The following is a 21,279-nucleotide window of genomic DNA, read 5'->3' as shown; positions in this document are numbered from 1 at the left end:
TGATTTAATGACTTAGCGGGTAAATGTAAATAATAGAAATAATAGAACAGCTAGAACAGTCTGGTAAGTTCAGAAAATGACATCACTTTACTGAAATGCAACCTGTAAAACCAGGTAAAGACAGCACTTAACATAACGCGATATATCTAAAATCTGAGACGATATACAACATTGATATATTGCCCAGCACTACTTCAAAGCAAACAACAAAACAGGTTGCTTGTGTCAGCTGAATGGACACATAAATGCATTTTCAGATCTGATGATGTTATTGCCGGTGCCTTCTAAAACCGTTGCAAACGATCATGCTCAGGGTTGTAAAACAAAATAGAAAGCAACACTGACAGAAACAGCAACCACCCGTGTTAAATAAACACAATCTCCTTTTTACACAGACCTTGTCGCTTTATAATAATGTTGTTAGATTTCCTCCTTTCCTGTCATAATTATTTTTCCTTTAGCGGGCTCTCTTACTTAAATGTAAACATGTCTTGCAGGGGAATTTGCGGACACAACTTATTTTTCAGTCTCCAAAGAGAGTACTCACAAGAACCGTGATGTTTAAAGCTTGTTTTTAGGCGTAAAACTGAAAATTCCCTCCCTTGTTCTTTTATTCACGTCTTTCTCTCGTCTTAATCTGACCTGTCAATCGAGCATCATGGGGCGGCTAGTCCTGTCACATTTTGGCACTGAACCACCTTCTCAGTGTGGGGACAGGGACCGCTCTGCTGGGGATGAACTTTAAAGAACAACTCAGTACTCTGTAAGAGCCCATTCCAGTCAGAATATGCAAGACTATCCCAGACGTTTCCTGTAGTGCGGATGTGTTGTGACCTTCACCCAGTGAGCATTAACCAAACAGGCCTGTGCTGAGAACGAGGCGACGTCAGCCCTGTAACGTGAGACCATAGCAGTAAGTGAGAGAGGTGATGAGGGGAGAGAGGAAAGGGGAGATTAGTACTACGGTATCCAGGTAACGAACGTAAACACCGTCAAAGCAAGACTGAACACGGAGTGAATCAAAGCAGGAGACTTTATGATGACATCCTGACAAAGACCAGCTTTTGTGGCAGTTAAACAACTAAAGGGATGAAATTACCCGCTGTGTTTGTGTGCAAGCTGTGTTGTTATTTTGGCTACCATGCAAGAAAGTATATAAATATTACACGTGTCAACATTATTCTTGCCATCATTTGGCGTTTTTCCATTAATGGTACCTGCCTGACTCGCCTCGACCGCGGTGCCCTGTCCTCCTTTTTCCATTGTAGATTAGTACTGCTTCATGCGGGAGGCGAGCCGTGGCTGGTCGTCATAGCAGGACACTGCGGTGACCTAGCGCAACACACACACAGAACGTTGAAGGTGTGTTGCTTTTGATTCTTGGCATGTGGCTGTTGCCACAGCCAGAAGACAAATTAGTTTCAAAAGAAGCTGAAGGCAGCAAAAGAAAAACGCTGGCTAAACTACTTAAACACGGCGGGTTTTCTTCAGGACACCCCCACCCCCGGTATGTTGTTAGCAATGATGACGCAATTAGACATGGACTCAGGAGTTCTTCACCTGGTGCTTCCATTTATTTTTTCACCAATCTTGTTGAAAGTGCAGTATTGCAAGGGTAAATTATTGCAAAAATATCAAAAAAATTAAAAAAAACAATCAACTAGGAAACTAAGCACAAACTATTTAAATTATCATCACAAACTGATATTAAACAATACCAAAGCCTACAGGTGGGAATCACCAGACGCCTCCTGATACAATATCATCACGATGCCTATGCCACTTATGCAATTTATAACCTTTTTTCCAACTTCTAATTTTTCCCAATTTCAAATGATGTCTCCAAAAGGAAACTTTTGTCAACATCTGTTTTGTCTAAAAAGAAACATTTATCTGTTTGTTCACCTCACTTCGATTTTATTGCTACAAAATGGAATTGGGAATCAATCAAACACCATTATGTTACCTCAACATTCCCAAACATTTCTGGCTACATAAAGACACCATATAACAACTATGACATCAGAAATGAACTGTTACATGCTAAACAACCTTCTCCACACAGAACACTTTAGGCACTCCAGTACACCCCTCTGTACTGGCTGACACTTGATGATTTCTACTCTTTCAAAGAGTACTTAAATAAACTGAAATAATATGACATGAAATGACAAGCCATGTGTCCATTGATGCCAGTCCACATGCTAATAGTAATGCTAACAGTCCTATGCTAATGCTCATGCTAAGGTTAGCTATGCATGCTAAGCGCAATGCTAGCACTGGCTTAAATGAAGGCATGGGGTAGCCCTGTGACAGTGACGATTCTCTCCGACCAATCAGTAGTCTGCAGGTTTTCACATCACCTTTTAGTATCCCCTCAGCTCGCTCGGTACCTCGACTGAGGTAGTACTATTAAAAAAAGTACCTGTTCAAAGTACCAGGAACTTTTTTTCATAATGGAAAACCAAAAAAGCGAGTAGAGTTGAGGAGGTACCATGCAGTGGAAAAATAATTATAACTTTGGACTGCTGATCTTTTGCACTGGTTGTTCACATTCAGGAAACCTTTACAATATCTCCTTCTTTCTTAATTTCCTCATCTTGCCCAATGTTAATGCCACAGTAAATAGGAAGTGTAGGATGCTGACCAAAAATGATACTGATACATCAACGAGGTCTTATTCATACCCTGATTAGGCTGAAACATATACCGGGCTAAGAGATCCCATGCACATTCTGCACATACTTTGCCTTATGGCCAGTTACAAGTTCAAGACATTCTGTACTCAGTGAACTCAATATTACGGACATCGCAGGGGGAAAAACTAAATCGCAATGTACACCTACATCTTTCCTCAGACTGTAAAAGCACATCCTGCGATGGTGCTCTCCAAAAGCACACAGTGCTCTTTTCAAAACACTCGGAGCATGCAGTCTGACGATGGAAAATGTTAGCTAGTGAAACGCTGGAAAAGTGAGAGCCTTAGAAATGCATGCGCTGAATATGGCAGTGTAGCTCAAGCTGTCCAGCATGGGTCTCTGAGGAGGGTGACGCAATACAGGACGGGAGGGGATGTTGAGGATTGAGAAGAGGGGGCACAAATATGTTGACTATTACGAGCACAAGCCCCCCTTCTCCTCCACCATCACGTCTGCGGCAGTCCCACCCAGCGTTGAGGCCCATCTGGAGCGCCTCGTGACCCAACTGATTAAAAGCAGTTGGGGCTTTCGGTGAGATACGGCCAGTGGAATGTGGAGACTGTGGAAAGGCCCAGAATAAGTGTGTCTAAGAGGAGTGTGAATTTCTACAATGTGTATGTGATACTCTGCACACTGATGTGTTTGCATGCACACATTTGCGTGTATTGTATCACGTATGTGTGTATGCAGCCACATGTCCATTAGTGCCAGCCATTAGCAATCAATCAAATCAGAGAAGAAAAACCCTAAAGCTCAGTTGATGGATGCCCCCACTGGGACTGACCGGATGGCTGGATGAGACCATCTCTGCACCTGAATCACAGCTCTCTCCACCCTACTGTATCTTGACCCCACTAGCCTTTAGTCTCTCACACACACACACACACACACACTCTTCTACCCACCCGCCTGTGCCTCATACTCCCCAGACCTGGCCACCTGGCTCTCTACAGTCTCGCCCTCCAAACCAAAAGGTATTTACAAGGTGCGCCCGTCGTGCGGCATCATCTTTGTCCAAATGAAAACCAGACAGTCTCATCGCTGCTGATGGAGCATGATACAAGAGCCCACAGTTGATCTTAACTGCTCTCGTACCAATAGGGGATCCTCCGTGCGGTTCATGTTAAGCTTAACATGTGTTTTACTGCTTAATTGAATAATGAAGCGATGAAAGAAGTGGAAAAACCACACTGCCGAGGACTGCACCGAAAGGCTGCCAGAGGAGGATTGTGCGGTCAATGCTGAATATTTTGGTTTTAAAGCGGACTTTTAAGAAGCGCTGTGGCTACATTTCTGTCAGTGACACTTTCATTATCTTATATACATGCCAAAACTAAATCCTGCCTGGAGTAAAAAAAATTTAAAAAACTGACCACCCCAACTCCCTTGGTCACACTCTATCCATCAATGGGATCACAAAAGCAACTGTTTTAAGTGTAGCCTCATGTTATGTAATTAAATCCATGCTTCATAATTTAGTTTGGCTAATATAAGCAAATACAATCCATGTTAACTGGCGTTTTCTCTAATGGAGCCTTTTTAAAATCCATCTGGCTGCCTGTTTTCATTCCGTAACTGTTTGGATGTTTGGCTGTTCTGGATGTGTTTGTTGCTTTTTCCATCCCGATTGTACACTGTGTTGAATCATATGCAAACTTTGGAGCAACACAATAACCCGTCTCCTTACAAATTAACTTTAAAGTACTCATTTAATTGCAGGTGTTTGTTGCTTTTCTGTAAAATGAAACACAGATTTTTTTCTCCCTATAATGTCACTCTCTCCTATTCAAAGTGACAACAAAAGTATTAGCAGTTTTGTCTCACAGTCATAGAAGGAGAAGAGACTGCTGACAATGTGGATACAAGACAGCCTGGACAGGAAGTGCTGACAGAGTAACACCACTGTCACTACCTCAGCTGACCCTCAACAGAGAATAAAACATGTGAAAAACTGAAGGTAGTCACAGCAAACAATGAAAAAAAAAAGCGTCCGTCCAATTAGATTTACGGGCTGGAGATATATATTCCACTTGCCGCATTTCCTACTATTTTAATATATCATCACGCACCAGTTTAATTCCTGCAGCAGCTGATGTGCATCCTGCAGTCTCAACCTGCTCCAATTTGCACATGTAAATGTAAATATTTCAACTAGAGCCCGATCGGTATGTCGGCGGGCCGATATTAGGCCTTTCCCGAACTATCGGCATCAGCATTTATAACGGACGATAAAAAAGCCAGAGGGCGCTCTACTACGTCCCTGTTGGCAACACTCTGAGTACTATTTTTTTGTTATTGTGTTTTTGTTCAAAAGACTTTAAGTTCATATGTTAAGTTTGTATTGTTACAGATTTTATTTATCATAACTTTAATATATTTAGATGTTCCTCTGTTCTGTTGTAACAATAAAACAAATTTTCATCACATTATTTTAGTGAGAACTCAGAAATAACTACAAATAACTAAAATCGGTCGGGCTCTTATTTCAACACAAAATAATATTATCACACAACACAACTAAGTCAACATTAAGTCCAACATGTCAAGGACCATATGCCGACCCAAAACAAAACACAGAGAAGCCATTTGGCAGATGGGTCAGGTGACTGACGGAGGACTGGGAGCAGAACTGAACACAGCAGGTCTCCAGGCCTTGATGACCACACCCAGGACCAGCTGGAAACAATAAAAACCTCATACTCCGCATCTCTTGCTCTTTCCCTCCATCTCCTGTACTTTATTGTTGCCCCTTCTCACTGCACCTCGTAGCACTTTAAACACTCAACCTTAGCATCCCAATCTTTAGTCTTGTGTTTCTTTCAGCTTCTCTCTTGCCCTTGGCACTATGGATGTAACGGTATGAAAATGAACAGTTTTCAGTATTATCGCAGTATTTTTTAAAGTGTGTACAATATGTTCAGAAAGCACCGATAGGCCTAAACAAGCTCAAATAGTTTCAAAAAGTGTAACAGGGTTTATTATATTACAAAAATATAGCCAAAACTTGATAAAAAGTGCAACCTTTAACATCAAAGGTGCAAGGGTCCAGCATGTACATAGCTTATTTATCAGGAACATTTCCAGTAATACAGGTTTAAATTACAGAAATCCAAACACTCAAGCTAAGACATGAAGAACAATATGTTACAGGAGAACTATCTTCAATCAACTGTCCTTCGGCATTTTTATAATCAAAATACGCCCATGCTTAAGACTTAGTCCTCTCAGAGGGCTGATCCTGAGCGCTGTCCACTCCTACCGCCATGATTCCAACTTAGAGAATCGCACGTTGGCGGCTACGCGGTGTGTCTGCGCGGCAACTACAGGAGACTCGCATGAAGCTGGGAAGGATTAAACACACGGTTTCCACACCATGGTAATCCACCGTGATAATAATAATGACATTTTAAATGAAAACGGTAATAGTTATCGTCAACATTTTTATCGTGGTTTACCGTTACATCGGTAATCGTCACATCACTACTTTCTTTTGTCTGCCTTTATTGGCCTCTTTTCTTATCCTCCTTGGATCCCATTTAACAGAGAGGAGAGGGAGTGTCCACTGCATTCTCCATCACGACAGTAAACACGCAGTCAACTGAGTGAGCCATTCTCTCTGGCATGCACGCACAGGCCCCTTTAAGAAATATAAAGCCGAAGGAAAACAGTGAGGTAGAAACAGATGGTTGTCATTTGTTTTATAAAGACAGACAATGGCAATGAAATAGCTTTTCTAGTGCGGGCCGAAAGGTGTTCAGTTTTGCCAAAAATTCCCATTTGGCACCATTTTCCTTTGGTGACCTCTCCTGTGACACTGTCATTTTGGTTTTGCTTGCAATTCATCACTTTTGATTAGTGAATCAGGGCTCAGGCTGTCACGGTCACTCTGTCGGAGGACCATAGGTGTGGAGGTGCTTGGAATGCTAATGGAGTGTTGGCTCATCAGCATCAGAACAAAGCGGCGTGTGCACACTGACTGACACAGGACAGAGGGCGTCACTATCACCGTCTGGATCGCTGTGAAGCCCGTACCGCACGGCCAATCGCGTGCTCTGGCACTGAGCAGGCAGCCAATTAAAGCCTCTTTTATTGGGATACCTCAGGGCTGTGTGAGGAAAACAGGAAAATATGTCAGGCTCACTATTTTATGGACAACGATGGAAGCCTGGAAGATGGAGATGGAGTTTTTTAGAACACATTTTTAAAAACATTACAGCAAGTAATTCTCAGGTTATTGATCAATCCATGTCAGCTAAATGAGATTGTGAAGAACAAGCTCCGATAGCAGTAGTAGAGAGGGTTAGAGTATAGAGAGGGTGACCGTCCGACACACACCAGTGATCTATGGATTCTCTGTCAGGGCTCTGCGGAGGATTATTCATTCCCCCTGCTCCACCCTTTGACTGTCTTGCATGACGTAACTGCTCTTAGTAGGCTGATCAACTTTAGATGTACTGTGCACCACAGCGGCGGTTCTGGCATTCAAAACACACACATGCGAAAAAGAAAAAGTCACCATGGCAACCCTCTTCTCTTCAAGCGTGCCAATGATATTTACCACCTCACCTCGAGAGAGCCTGAGGGGGGCTGGGCTGAATGTGAAATCACTCATAGAGGAAAACAAAACAACACCATTTTTAAACAAGCAGTCACACGCGCTCTCTTGCACACACACATGCATGCACATACAGCTCCACCCACAGGCAAGGCTCCTCCCAAGCCCAGTCTGCATTGCACCAAAGAGAGCTGCATCTTTTCCAAGTCAGTTTTTTTATCATCCAGGAGACTCCGCAGCATCCAGCTACTTCTTATTCCCATCCTCAGCTTTTCTTTTCTCCCTCTCTTTTCCTTTCCTGGCTTAGAAGAATAGCGTACTTGAAATATTATAGAAAAAAGGCGTCTTTATATGCCATACATTTCTTGTGTTACCAAGGTTACACTTCAAGGACAAGGTGTTTCTTGGTTTTGCTGAGCCAAACCTCTTGTGGCACTTTCCTTTCAGCGGGTTTTCTGTAATTCTGCCATACACCGACTAACCTTTACAAACAGCATCACTGTATGTTTACTGCAGCGCTGTGCACATATGTCGTAGGGATTGTGTGCCTATGTGCAGGCGTGGGAAGAGGGGTGAGGGGTTACTGTGGAAGTATGAGGTGAATCAGCATTCTGTTCACGCCGCTTTTCACTACAAATTTGGCCAAAGTCCTGAGGATTACAGTAAGAAATTGAATGTACAAGCACAGGCAGGCATGCTCTGAGTCTACAGTGAAGAGACAGCCCCATATTATGCAGCTGGATGGAGGGAAAATGACACAGAAACGGTAGCCACAGGAGGGATAGCTTACATTTATTGGTGCTGGAGTATCAAATGAGATCTTTGGCATTTTGACAATTTTAATAAGTTATTGTGGATCTCTGCTGTTTTTCTACCCCAAACTACAAATGAACTCAATCAAAACGTATGCGTCCATCCACACCGTCATCGACAGCTGACTGCTGCTTGTAACAAAATAGAGGGGCAAGTCAGAGGTTTAGGTATCACAGGATAACCTAGTGTCACAGATCATAAAACCGACCTCTGTGTGTCTCAGTGGGAGGTATTATTTGATAGTTTAATGCTTCAGTGCATCCTAACTCACTGACACAACACACACACTTTACAGTTTGTCCACAAGTAAGCTACATTCATTACAAAAGGCATCTTTTCCTCTAGGAACTGTGCATTAAATGTTATCCACAATACATCTGAAAGGCATTGCAATGTGGATAAGAAAATAAAGCTTTCTAAAAAATATTGATGTACATGACATAATCCAGTGCATTGAAGCAGTAATGTTACTGAATCAGTACTAAATCCGTTTGTAGCCTGAATAAGTACTTCGAAATTGTGTGCCTTGCTATAATGAAATCCAACACTGACCATGCAGAACAGGAGGACAGAGCAGAGGTTTAGACTGCTGAGACTCAATAACCACGTCAGTCCCACTTCTTACCAAATGATGAAAGTAATGTACAGAAAAATGACCAGCAAGCAATTGTCCTTTTCAAATACACACAGCATTCTCAGATTTTATCCACCTAACAATGCCACGCGGCCTCATTTGGGACCACATTAAGATCTCAAGGGAGCGAAGCGAATCCTTCAAATTGATTGATTTTATGCGTGAGAGAAGTGTATAAGCAGTAGGCAATATCCCATCTCGGGTTGAAGACAAGAGTCTTTGCCAGGGGCTGAAAAGATAAGCGTGTCAGTTATCATTGACATGCTGCAACTGTCAGGCAGAACAGTTGAACACGGAACAATGACCATGAATAAAACTACAGGGATGAAACAGAGAGAGCAGACTAACTTTGCATTGCATTAGAGCATAAAGGACTTCCCTAAGGGAAATATGTGCCACATAGGCACATGTGCTACCATGAGGCTGATTAAAAGTTGTCTGCTTGGACTGATTTGGAAGTTTTATGACTCCCCTTCCCTCTCTTTTTCCCGCCTCGGTTGCTTTCATATGCTAATAGAAGGGCAATTGTGCGGGCCAACAGCCTGGAATTCCTCTCCACAAAGGAGAAATGGAGATGGAAGGAGAGAGGAGAGAAAGGGACAGACAAACAGAAAGAGAGACACCAGAGAAAAGTGGGCTGATGCACATCAGAGGCCCACATCACTGTCCAAAGAAGATTTTGCTCAGAGCTCAATAAGTGTGGTCTGTGTGTCTCTAGTGTTTGTTAGGTTACTTTACCAGTGTTGTTTGGTTTAGGGCTACAACCATTGTGCTAATTATTGATTCATTTGCAGCTTCTTTTCTCAAATAATCAACTAATATTTAGTCTGTACAATGTCAGAAAGTATTGGAAAGATATCCAGAGTCCAAATTGCTTCTTTTGAGTCCAAAACTCTAAGATTGTCCAATTTCATCATCATTACTTCATGATAGAAGATTAAAAAACCAGCAGATATTCACATTTGAGACACTGGAACCTGTGAATGTTTTGGGCATTTTGCTGATTAATCACCGTAAAGTGTTGCAGATTCATTTTCTGTCTATTGATTATTGACTAATTGTTTCAGCTCTAGTTTCATTTCCAACGAACCCACTTTCTGAATGTTTAATCACGCAACATTGTTTTCAGTAAATACATACATTCAATATTTATTTATTAGTAGATGGACAGAAAATTGATATAATTGCCAATTGCATGTCTTTGGGCTTACGGCTGTTGGGGTAGGTCAATTTTCTCACTATTTCTGGCATTTTAAAGGTGAAACAATTAAGAGCTGCAACTACCAAGTACTTATTGCTTAATCTGCAGAGTACTGTCTATTAATCGGTTCATCGTTTAGTCCATAGATCGTCATGTAATTAAGAAGAATCACTACATATAGCCCTAATACTATATCACTAAATGTCATCACTAACTAAGTTAGCCCATTTCATGCTTGCCAAGCAATTGTCTTTTAGTCCAAAAACAGGACTGAAGGGGCACATGGGACGCTCTTTCAGCTGTGTTGGGTGTGGTCCATCACTACAGGGGTGTCAGTTGAGGTGACTACCAATGCACGATTGAGGAAGCCATCCCCCCACATTAAAGCATCAGAGACAGGGGCATCCAAACAAAGAGAAGACTTACGCACCACCCTCACATCCAGCCAGCCACCTCGACCCAGCCCTTCAGAGACAGAGAGCAGGTGGGCCAATTAGGGTCCCCAGGGTCCCCCCACCCAGATGCGAGCAAAGCCCTGTATAATTGGTTTCCTCATCTATGAATTATTAATCCTGGTTGCTCTTTGAGGTTTTTGACAGGGTAGGGTCATGACAGTGCACCCTCTGACACAGACTCTCCTGTTTAACCCCCCAGTGCCATGTTAAAACTAGACTAGTCCTCAGAACAAAGTGGGGAGACTCAAACCCATCCAAGGGCTCAACAACCAGGGATGCAACAATGCTATCTATGATTGTTTTAGATAACCTCCATAAAAGTCTAATACAAAACTGACTTATTTCTTTATCTATCACAATTTGAGCTAAAATTGATGGTGGGGAAGGAAAGAATGCAGGGAAGCAGAATTTTACAACATAATCCATTGGTGCATCAACTAGGGAGAGTAAGGGATTTTCCTTTGATGGTATTTACAGCGTGGGATGAACTGATAAAAAAATCTATACGATACAACCTCTCTTTCCCAAGAGGTAATTGTTTTATGGCTGCAACTAATGCTTATTTTCATTATTTATAAGTCTGACATGTCAAACAACTGTCACAACTTCTAAAAGGCCATGATGATTCGTTAAAAATGCAAAATGACACCAAAAAAATATTCAATATACAATGACGTATGGCAAAGACAAGCTGAAGACTCACTCATTTAGGAAGTCAGAGCCAGAGAATGTTTGGCATTTTTTTGCAATGATTAATTGATTTTAAAAATAAATGACGATTATTTTTCCGTTGATCGACAAACCCATTGAATGGCCTCCCTATAACAAAACTATAACAAACCAAGTATTTCTGGCACGCCAATAGAGCTGAGGCCCTGCTGTTTTTGGTGGCAGTGTTGTTGCTTCCCTGGCTCCTCTCTCTGTGTCTCACACCAGGTGTTAGCCTGTAAATATTTCATGAGCCCTCTGTGCTGTGCTACTAGCGCACAAAGGCCGTTTTCAGCGCCTCGGACAGCAGAGGCTCTCTGGAAACAGAGGCCTATCAGTTCGGTTTGGGACGCAAACAAATTTCAGCACTGCTAAAATTAAATTAGGGGAAGGGGCATACCACAGAGCAGCTCTGCCGCAATGTTTGGCACGGCAAGACTTCTTTACTCCTCGCATCAGGCATTCCATGGCAAAATGAAAAAGGAGAGAGGGGGGAAAAGTGCATGAAACAATACGCTGTCTGTGTGAGTTTCCAGAGAAAAAGCTGAAAAGGCATGTATATGAGATATGAAGTGTTAGTAAGGGAGCCAAGTTGACTTCTAAGCATATGGAGACAAATGGATACATACAAGATGATACCACAAAGAGTGCTGTATGATGGAGAGAACCTCTATATTCATATGCTCAGATTCATGGGCAAACACGTCATTCTCTGAACATAGACAGGCTTTGACCTTTGCACCCTTGCACTTAACATCTCATCCCATTACAAGGGACCATCTTCCACTGGATTTTACCAGCCAGCCTTTGATCAAAGACTGTGTCTAAAATTTGTAGTTTCCCAGATTAACAATGGGAGAGGATCATTTCTAATAACATCTTGCGAAGCCAAGAGAAATTTAGATTTAAGTCCAAAAATCACTTCTGAAATAACTTGATTAAGACTCATTTTTGAAAGTCAAGTTTAGTCTCAAGCCACCCGAGGCTGCACAAGGCCCCGTTTGCAAGAGCAGGGACACTCAGAGGTCAGCGTGCCGAGCACTCCAGAGTCTCCAGTTCCACACTACACTACTGAAGCAATTCCGGCTATTAATACACGAGATGTCAGGGATGCCTTTCCTGGAGAACTCCTGAGATAATATGGGACAGAAAGGAAGGCATAAAAAGGGTGAGAAAGGGGGACCGAAATCAACAGGTCGAAAAAAAAAAAACCTGCTGCACATTCTGCTGCAGCAAGAACTCTTGTATTGATGCAGTACAGTACATTATGACTAGCTAAGTTAGGGGTATAGGCCAGCCTGATGTTGGAGTGGCTGTCCTGCTTTAACAGGTTACTAGTTTGATGTCCCAATCGCTGCCATACAGCCATATCCTAAGAAACGGTTATGGCTAGTGGTTAGGGTGTATACTATATACAGTATTCGCAACGTCCCCAGCTCGATTTTGGCAAGGGACTTGTTTTTGCATTTCCCTCCCTTATCCCTCTCCCCCATTTTTCCTGTCAAACGCTGCTTTCACATTCAACAAAAAATTTCAGAAAATAATATTAAAAAAGGAAAACTACTTCCTTGCTTATAGTTTTATAAGTAAAATGCTTACAACATGAAGAGAGAACTGACCTGATTGTTCCAGGAGCAGTATAGATCACAGATTAGGCTCCAGTTGTTGTTAATCATACAGTCGAGAACTTTAAGATGAGCCATTTTTTGTTTCACTAAAGAAATACACGCTGCCCAGACACCGGCCCCTCAGCTGTGTGAACCAAATCCTGCTGGTCCCAGCAGCGTCCTGCTGGCTGCAACACTCCTCGATGCCACCTTGACGGAGAGGAGGGTGAGAGGAGGCGGGAGGGGATCATCAGCAGAAGGCAAAGGGTGCATCTCTGTGCCCATCTGCGAACGCAGCAGGCATCCTATCCGCCGTGGCTGTCGCCCCAGCCGCGCTTCATTAGCAATACTTCATGTTAATAATTCATGCTGCAGAAAAACTCTAGGGATTATCTTAGATGTAAGATTTAAAACAAAACAGCCTTCCAGATACAAGGATGCAGCAGGAAAGAGTAATTAGCAGTCCCGAGCAAAACAGTCCACCTGGCTATGCATCGCCATGGTTATGCAGCAGAATGCAGATTGACCGGTGGAGGAGAAGCCTAGAAGATGACAAAGCATGCTGCACTCTTTCATGTCATCTGCCTTTGCATTTTGGTAACCCTCCCTTTCTGTCTCTCTTTCTGTGGTGGTGTCTCTTCCCAGATGTCTGTGCCTCCCTGTGCTCGTCTCCGCAGTCGTACCAGGCTGAGGCAGCCTGAGAATCAGATCAGCAGAGGCTCACTCTAAATAATCAAGCATCGTGCTGTCATGCAGGACAAAACCAGGAACTAACTGGATTCCCTCTTTTCACTTTGACCCTTCTGGACAAAAAAAGCCAAAGATCTGATAGACTCAATGTTCACCTTCCACCGCTGTCTCTCGTTAAAGTGACAATACACCTAAAGCTTGTATCACCTTAAGACAGTTTAAATTGTCCGTGTGATACTGTTAAACCTGCAGAGAGGAGGGGACTGGGATAGCTCTCTGCCTCTTACTCCGTACCTCATTGATCTTGCACTTTGCCAGCAATGCGGGACTCTATCCCGCCTGAGTTCTTTATTTCCTCACCGCAAAAAAAAGGCTTTACATTGCAGGGGGAGACTCCCTGACAAAAGGCAAGAGGGCTGCCAGCCCTACTACTGCAAAGCAAAAAATCTCAACTCGGCTCTCTTAAGTGAATGAACATTAAGTTAAAGACTTCCTGTCACTGTGGGATGTCAAAGAAATCAAGCTGTTGAGGGAGGAAAATATGCCGGAAATGCATGAAGAAAGAATTAGGAAACTACTGGATGCCAGTAAATGGTTGTCTGGGATTGTTTATGTTCCTTTCACCCTTTGATGCTGTGTGACGTCCAGATGGTTGTGATTGTGACATTAGCTATAAAGCGGCTTCATCAGTGAGATGCTCTAAGCTCACTTCAATGAGAAATGCCACGAGCACTTAGGAGCAAGGAGTAGCCTGAGGTGGGGTTTAAGATATTCATACTTATCTTTTTGTAAACCCCTTTAGAACTACAAACTAGAAAGTGCTGATCCTGCCTTGAACCCCAGCCGATGTAACTGATCATGAAAGCTGAACATACAGAGGGAATGAAGCCATCTAAAACCTGCCCAGATGCAGCAGCGTGTAGTACTCTATAGTGTGTAAAAACTGCATATCAGAGATAGATGTACCACAAAAAGATGGGTAAAGAAAATTTGAGTCACAATACAGACACACGGCTCCGTCTTAGGTCAGGAGGCTACACACACAGTCTGGTCAGAAAGGTCAGCCAAGTCCCACAGGCCACGCTCGGTGACCAGACATGGCAACCCTGGGACCCACAACACACTATCAACAGAGCAGTTGGGGAGGTGATGATCACTCACTGCTCTGCTCTGCTTGCCCCCCATAACTCTTAAACCGCCTAGTTTTCCCCATTATCAACACACAACCTCTCTGCTTTCTTTAACCTGGGAGGCCAGGCCCCCAGTGGGAATGGATCACAGGAAACGGTGCTTATTCTCATACTGAAGCGTAAAATAAGCACAATTTCAGCAGGAGAAAAAACGTTGTTATTACATCCATCACATAGAGGGAACAATATGTAAGCCGTGACCAAGAAAAATAATCAGAGACCCAAGACTGACATCAGATGTCATGTCAGTCCACACCACCCAGCTGACACCAGATTGACAGATTTCTCTTGGCAAAATGAAACACATCAAAGTCCCTGTTTTGCCATTTTGCGCTTAACACAAAACATCACAAATGCTTTAGAAATCAAAGGGATTAATAAACGAGCAAATCTTCTACCAAGATCTGCAACAGTAGAGTACTGTTCACAAAAGATCCAGGCCAGGCGAATTTCACAAATGGCCTAAATACAGGGCACTGTTTTCAAAAAATGATAAATTACCTTTTGAGTGAAATGAAAAAGCTTGCCAAAATGTTATTCTTGAATCTATAAAATATTCACAATGCAGTGTAAAAAAAGGACTTGCATTGCTTGCTATCTAACTATAAAAACGCTATAATTTGTGCAGCTATGGGGAAATTGTGGACATCCCTTAAATCCAAATTAACTCATGGCTGAATAATTACAAACTTAATAAGACAACTGTCAGTGAATAACATCTACACAGCAAACCTCTGTGACATCATGGGGCAACATGTTTACGAGCTGTGGCTGCAACAACCCCCCCCCCCATTGCAAGCCAGTGGCAGGCAAGTAGAGAGTAAAAGCATGTGCCCTACCCCCAATCGAAGCCAATATAATCCAATCAATCCTGAGTTATGGATCTCGTAGTGCTCTCTGGACACACACACACACAAACGCACACGCACACGCAAGCACAAACACACACACGATCCAACCTGCACGTTTTAGAGCTTGAAATAAAGATTAATTATTTATTTATGTGCAGATGAATTTCTTTTTAAATAATTCCTTGGACTATAAACAGTCTGACTATGAAAGAAATGACCATCACAAGTTTTGTTGTGTATGTACTGTAACGTTACACATGCGCCAAGTATGGATCTTTCATTATATATGTGTTGGTCAGTTTGTCTGCTTATATCGCAGAATATCGCATAACAACGTATTGTGGCATAAGTATCGTGATGATATTGTATCGTGAGGCGTCTGGTGCCTCCCACCCCTACTTGTTGTGTCCAACCAACATTCCAAAATTCAAAGATATTCAATTTCAAATATTTAAACTGAGATAAGCAGGAAATCTTACTTGGATGACATAAACCCAGTGGTTTTTCTAGCAATAACTGCTAGTCTACAATTAAGCAGCTGTGGTCAATTTGGGGGAAGTATATTTACTGTCATAGACGACTTGCTATGAGTTCAGTCTTGAGCTTTAGAAGTGTTTACAGCCAATCAGAGAGGAGTAGAGCTGCCATCCATTCATGAAATCATTCCTTCATCAGGGTGCCCTTGTTCATTTCCACTGCTGACGCTGACAGGAAATAATGTGGTTTCCTGCCAAGACCTCAAAGCCCACACTAATACCGTGGCTTAAGATATGTCCTGATAACAGCTAGTTACATAAGAGTTGTTTTAAAAGATATACCACTTATACACATGTGGTTATATGCACTTCTACATACAAAATAAAAGAGTTAAAAGTCCCTTTTGAGAGTCATAAGAAAAACTTTCTTGCAGTCTAAGTGCACTGTATGTTAAATGTATGACATTTCCCATGTGAAAATGCTACTCGGCTACAGTCTATATATCTATTATCTACCAGCCACTACACAGTGGTTAACATAGTTCTTGGCTTATAAAAGACCGTAGGGTGTAAAATATGACACCGCCTTAAGAAATGAGCTTTGCAGATAAACTGAGCACTAAATGCTCGTCACACACACACTGCTGACTAGTGTATGTCCAGTCTTGTAGCCAACAACAGAGCCAGATAGGGGGCAAGTGTTTTGATGGAGATGCCTTGGGCATGTGTAATGGATAGCGTCTCAGGCTCACTGAGCATTAGACTGGTTCTGTTCTGCCTGTCTGCCTGCATCTGCAATCCTTCGCCCTCTCCAAACTCCTTCCACTCACCATCTTATTTCCACCCACCCTTTATTTTATGGAGGGACGGGGGCATCCAGGCAGAAGAGGCTGTGACATTGAGCCAATTGGCAAAAGAGAGAACAAAAAACTAAAAGAAAAAGGGTGGCATTTTTTTCCAATGGTTCAACTTTCGTCTGTTTTGACACCCCTGCCCTCTACCCGCTCCCTCCCTTCCTCCCCTCGACACATCCATCCATCAATCATTCATCCATGCTTGTGGTCAGCGGAATAATGGCATCTAATATGACTATCTGGACTTTAACATACTGAGGGATGGCATGCCATGCTGAGCAGGAACATCAACTCTCCCCAAAAGGAAAAAGATAAGGGGACCGCCGGACAGACATTTTGGTTGACCTTCCATCCGACACAGCACGTGTAAAGATTTCCCTTTTTGTCTTTTCCAGGAAAGAAATAGCAACAATAGCTGGAAAGTCTGATTCCGATAAGACATGCCAGAACCCACACTCCAAGTTTCAGTTTGATAATAACTGTGAGGCAGATCTGGTGTTTCCAAACCAGGGGAAACCCTTCAGAGAGCGTGTTCTTGGTTATTCCCATGACACTTTCTCTCTGCGAGTGTATGCTAAAGACAGAAGCCCGGTCATGTCCAGGTCAATGTCTTGTTTGCTGAATAGGAAAAAAACTGATTTGCGGCACGAGACAAATTTGCTTTTCAAACCTAGGCAAATTAAAATTGTTTTGTCACTCTGAGTGATAAACTGCCATGGCTCTAAACACTGATAAAAGGGCAGGTCATTACCTTTTGGAGACCCAATAATTGGAATCTCATTTCTGATGGTTTTTTTCATTGCAATGACTAAAATACACCATCACACTTTTAAAAACTGAGATCATAGTGAGCTTAATTATGGCTGTGATGTGACACTGGAAATGTGAGTGCCTACCAGCTGGGTATGTATGTGGGAAAACTAAAAAGAGACTGAGATTTAGTCTTGATGTTTCCACAGGAAAAAAAAAAGCCCTCATATGGCACAAATTGAACACTGTCGCATTCACAGCCAGACTTCTACAATTACAGTGTGCTGACCAACATCCTCATATTCACTGCTTGTAACAGCATTCAGGAGAAAGGCAACAGCGATTCCAGCACAGTGATTCCATTTTTCCCTCACCGCCATTCATCTTTCCATGGGTTAAATATAGCATCACAGAAAACACGCGGGAATAGAGGACGAGTGAAAGACAAGCATGTGGATGGGGGAGAGAGAGAAAAAAGAGCAGGGGTTTATGGAGTTGGGAGGGGCTATAGTTAGAGCAAAGCAGAGAGCATCACCAGCACTCACAGCACCGCCATTGGTTTTACCCACCCTAACATGAATAAAGGATGGGATCAATACATGCTAGAGAGTGTTTCACCATTGTGTTTGTTTACCTTTATCCACTATTCTTATTTTCTATATGCGTTGTCGGCACAAATGTATATTACAGGTTTTGCTAATTGAAATTGAAAACGTTTAACTGAATTTAAGTGAGGAAGAGAGCAAGTGAAAGAGACAGACACCAGCTGAAGTGCTTACAAGGGCATATACTGACACCCATTTAGAGCTGTAACCAACAATTATCTTCCGAATCAATACATCTGCTTTTTTGATTTTGTTTGAATAACCCATTAATTGTTCAGTCTACCAAATGTCTTGTTTTGTCCGAACAAAAGTCCTAAATCTAACGAGATTGAGTTTACAATGAAACAAAACAGAGAAAGCAGCAACTCATTACATTGGAGATGTATTGAGTATTGGATTACATGAATTTTTGCCTTTTTTAATTTAAAAAAAGACCAAAACGCTTAATCCATGTTCAAAATAAGCTGGAGACTAATTTTCTTTCTGTTGACTAATCGACTAAGCGTTTCAGCCTCCATTATCTCACAATGGCTAACTTCTCATTCTAACAATAAACACAACAGCAGTGGAGAGATCTCAGCAAAGGAGCAGGTGTGTTTTATGAAATCTTAAAAGAAACGTTCAACAACCATGGCTGCCATAAAGCCAACCACTTTGCTAACAAGACCTGAAACGAATATAAATAATCGGCAGGTCTTTTGGTAATAGTTTGTCATTTTTCAATCAATCAATATGTCACTATTTGCTGACATTTTATGGACAATTGCCTGATGAGTCAATATTAAAAAGCCCTAATTCTACCAACAAGAATGTCATTTGTTTATCAATCTTTTTTTACAATTATCCTTCTCATAATATGTACAGAACTGAGCCTCAGCTGCTTTATAACAATGCTGTAGGTATCAGTGTGACAGCAGGTCGAGTTAGGTAGAGAATGTGAACGAGCCAGAGAGAGAGAGAAGCAGACGTTATACACATGGGGTGTTTTTCCCTAATGATCAGGGCAGCTGTGCCTAAATTACCCCAGCGTTGCTGCCATTGCTAGCAGGGACGGGTGGGTGTCTGTGTGTGTGTGTGTGTGTGTGTGTGTGTGTGTGTGTGTGTGAGTGAGTTGGGGGGGGCAATCTCCCTCATTAGCGAGCAAACATGATGCAGTGGAGGTGGTGGAGGGGAGGGTCTTCCCGCCTGGGGTCTCAACTCTCATTAGACCCCAGGGGAGGGGGGGGCAGTTCATAAGCAGTGAAGCTTGAAAATTGGGTGAGAATTGTGGTTGTAACGGAAAAGGCATCAGGTAGAGAAAAAGACCTGCCTTGCTCTCATGTCAACCTCCAGAGCTGCAAACAATCAGGATACACACCGGTACTGAATCACAGGTGACTCACAGCGTCTAAAGCGGCGTAAAGAGTGTGTGCCAAAAAACTTCCTGGTCCTCAGGTTATAAATAAAACCGATTGGCATCACATTTCAATTTTATTGGGGTATCCTAGAGATTCAGTCGGTAACAATGCACCTGCAAAGCCCTCTTTGTCACAAGACATCCTCATCTTTCTTGTGCCCATTTTCAACCAATAATGCTGAAGTGACTAATTCCAATCTTAAAAAGCTGGCTTCATCTGTGGGTTTCACTATAAAAGCTGACCAAAGATTGCGAGAATCAGAGTCGGAGAAGTTAGTGGAGATGCAGCCTGTGTTCAGAAGTAATCGTTGTATTTTTGGTGTTTGGTAGGCTGTGGTGGATGTAGCTTTCTTCAGTGAGGGAGAGTTAAGTTATCTTACAGGAAACATTTGTTAGATTGCAGGACCCGATGTGAGGAAAACCACACGCAGTGATACTTGAAGCGACCAGTAGAGAAGAAAGTATAAAAAATTCTCGTGAATTCTCAGATGACTTGATCTGACAGTACACAAGACATTGAAAGAAAAGGTTGTTGGTTATTGTTAGGTTGCTGCTTTGCCCCATTCCCACTATTTAAGTCCTCCATCTTTAGCTAGTTCTGATACAGTAAGAGGATTACAACCACCCACACATACACACACAGCACTGTTACCATTTTCTGATGGCAGATTAATCCAAAACATGCCACCGCTGCAATACTGTAATGACATGCATCAAGCCTAGATGAACTATGATGATGATCACGGTGATGTAACCTTGAAGCTACCGTGCGTAACAGGAAAAGGATGAGCTCTACGGTGTGCCGTTTACCAGTGTTTGGCATGCAGACCCACAAGACCCAGTAAGATTAGCAATGCAAGTATAAAACTCTCTTTGTGCGCGTAAACAGTTGTCAGAGTGAGAAAGAAATGAACCTAGTCACCTCAGACACTGGCAGATGTGATGTGATGTGAGCTGCAACACTTAGCTCACACTCACTCTGTTTCTCTCTGAGTGCAGACACACTTCAACTTCTGCTGGCATGTCACGAGTTTCCTGAAAGTGAGAATACCTTTGAACCACCGCTGACAAAGTTATAGTCACTAAATAGACTGATGGTTTTAATGGACGCTTCACATGTATCCAGGTGACAGTTCTATCTACTGAATTGCATGTTTTCCCCTCCAGTCAAGTAGTATAAAGCTTCTATTGTGTCAAAAAATGAAGTTCCAAACATACAGTGTTTATAATTCCCCTCTGCCACACTGCCAATGGCCACAAGCAGTCAACTTATTTAACATATCAGCAGATACCTGTGAATGCACCCCAAAAGATAAAGAAAGAATCAAAAGCCACCATGACAGAGCTCTAGAAGCGTGCACACTTGCAAAAAGGAACCAGACTGAAACCGTGAACAGTAACAGCCTGGGATGCAGACACATCTCGATCCAAAGTCTTACCTCGCAAGACAGAGTTATGGCTGTGTTTTTACTCTCTTCATTGTCCTGTGGTGAATCACTCCAACGTGCTGCCATCATTTCATCTCAAAACGGCAGAGGAAGAAGTCCTTTAGAGACCACATTGAGGTGAGGAGGATGAAGCCAAAGAAACACAAGAAAAAGAAGAAGAAAAATAAAAAAGGAAAAGGAAAAAGATCCTAATCCACACCGTCCTCCTTCTTCATGTCCATCAGGGGCTGAAATCTAAACACAAAGAACACACGTTAGTGAGGTAAACACTGTTCAGAGTGTCCCTGTCCCGTCACAGTGAAAAACATAGCGTTTATTTTTCATTTATTTATTTTAGGTTTGAGTCG

At 42.4% G+C, this 21,279-nt stretch overlaps 1 protein-coding gene across 2 annotated transcripts in view; it reads right to left on the bottom strand.

The window, feature by feature from the left end:
• Positions 1-21,279, bottom strand: part of LOC117937507 (rho GTPase-activating protein 21) — an 87,819-nt gene that overhangs the window by 65,332 nt on the left and 1,208 nt on the right. The window contains exon 2 of one of the 2 annotated variants that reach the window (XM_034861499.1): positions 20,924-21,166. In XM_034861499.1, the coding sequence (XP_034717390.1) occupies positions 20,924-21,001 (78 nt within the window). In that variant the 5' untranslated portion in view covers positions 21,002-21,166. Of the gene's footprint in view, positions 1-12,684; positions 12,883-20,923; positions 21,167-21,279 lie in introns of those variants that run through there. The other variant, XM_034861498.1, reaches the window with a different exon arrangement.

The sequence above is a fragment of the Etheostoma cragini genome, chromosome 22 (assembly GCF_013103735.1).
Source record: "Etheostoma cragini isolate CJK2018 chromosome 22, CSU_Ecrag_1.0, whole genome shotgun sequence".
Classification (NCBI taxonomy): Eukaryota; Metazoa; Chordata; class Actinopteri; order Perciformes; family Percidae; genus Etheostoma; species Etheostoma cragini.
This window is presented reverse-complemented; position numbering and strand designations above follow the sequence as displayed.